This window comes from Mesitornis unicolor, unplaced genomic scaffold, assembly GCF_000695765.1.
Source record: "Mesitornis unicolor isolate BGI_N332 unplaced genomic scaffold, ASM69576v1 scaffold46759, whole genome shotgun sequence".
NCBI lineage: Eukaryota > Metazoa > Chordata > Aves > Mesitornithiformes > Mesitornithidae > Mesitornis > Mesitornis unicolor.
Genome location: NW_010210228.1, coordinates 8,813 through 10,485, shown reverse-complemented (window position 1 = coordinate 10,485; position 1,673 = coordinate 8,813). Strand labels below are relative to the sequence as shown.

At 41.5% G+C, this 1,673-nt stretch overlaps 1 protein-coding gene across 1 annotated transcript in view; it reads right to left on the bottom strand.

Annotated features, from left to right (window-relative positions):
* Positions 1-1,462: 1,462 nt before the first annotated feature.
* Positions 1,463-1,673, bottom strand: part of NUP43 (nucleoporin 43kDa) — a gene marked incomplete at its 5' end in the record, with an annotated part of 8,448 nt that continues 8,237 nt past the window's right edge. The window contains one exon of the mRNA XM_010193111.1: positions 1,463-1,673. This exon is cut by the window's right edge and continues 3 nt beyond it. Within this exon, the coding sequence (XP_010191413.1) occupies positions 1,463-1,673 (211 nt within the window).

Sequence of the window (1,673 nt, the reverse complement as noted above, 5' to 3'; positions counted from 1 at the left end):
CCGAGAGGGAGGGCGCTGAGGCGTCCTGGCCGTGCCTCAGCAGTGCCTGAACGAGCCTGGTTGAGGCAGCCCGGGCACCCACTACAAGAGCAGTCACCACTACCTCCCCCCCACTGCCAGGTTTCAGGCACTGCTGTGGCAGCACCGAGCTCTAAGGTTAAATACCGATTTTTTTTTCATGCAGAGAAAAATTAATACCTGAACGAAAGACTCGTTACCGACCAACCCGTGTAAATCGCCAAGAAGGAAAATCCCATCTTTTCTCACTCAGATGCACCTCGACCGGTTTTCTTTTCAGACAGAGCGTTTTCTTTCAAACAAATGGGGAAGTAAAACGTGAGCCGCACTAACGAACCCCTTAGGAGCTCCATGCATTCCTATATGAAGAGAGGACTGCCCTGTCCCCAGCACACCATCCACCTCCAGCCAGATGGACAGGAAATTCAGATTAGGTAAAGGCATCTTCATCACAACAGATGAAGAACTCTGTTAGTCCCAGTCTGGAAGTGAAGTACACTCTAAAGCAATTTTGATGGAAAATGCCACGTAAAACCTTAATCTGCTGCTCTCCAAACCCCAAGGCTTTCCTCCATCTTTCAGATTAGAGCCCCAGCATCAGTCCTAATAATTTACGGTTATTCACCTTCTTGCAAAGATGACAAGTACATCTATTTGAACTAATTGATTAAGTCAGACCAGTATTCTTGTGCAAAACTTTTTATTAAAAAGAGAAAGGGTTCTCTGCAACAAATACATAGGTACAACACTCATAAAATTTAACTTTTCAAAGATTGCAACAGATCAGCTGTGAAATTTTGATTGTGACAAAGACTATGTCTCAAGTTTAGAAAGTCTTATTCTCACACCAGAAAACACATCTGTCAGTTATGACCTCTTAACTATAAAAACACTTTTCTGTTGCAGGGTTACCTGCACATTATCAAGATCCAGTTTTAACATGCAGCATCCATGCTGAAGCTGTAAATAATCCAAAATAATGTTGCAAAATACTAAGGTTCTTATAGATCCTTTCGTGTTTCACAGCTTTGATAGTTTTCCTTTCCAATTATAATAAACCAACATAAAAAGTTATGTCCCCTAAATATGTAAAAAAACTCAGATTAAAAAAAAACATCTCTCAAGTGACATAAAAAGAATTTCAAAGAACCCCATGATTTGGCCTTAGAATTAATACTTGGAAAATATCTTTACAGATAAAACCCCCAACTTTGTACATGCACATGTATTAGGACATCAGTTTACAGCAAGTATCTTGGCCTAGTCGCCTTGCTGCTTACCAGAACAGGCATCAGGGAAGAAATCAGTTACCCATCCTGGAGCATCAATAATGAGTGACAGCTTTCAGAATCTGAGGTACCTCACATTTCTTACACAGTACCAGGATCAAGCTGTAGGCTCCTCCCCCACACGCTGATAACGAAAAAGGGATATTGGAGCTGTTTCATGCAAAAAGGTGTCTGTTCACGTAAATAGCCTCTGCATCAGTACCATATACTAGGCACGGCCCTAAAACATCTAAACTATTCACCGACAGAGTCTGATTTGGAATTAAGTTGGTGATTTCCATGCGGTCTTTGGTAGGGTCGTTGCTTAGCCAGGCACTTATTTCAGACTGGTTAATGGTATTGTGGGAAAAATACGTAGTACTTCTT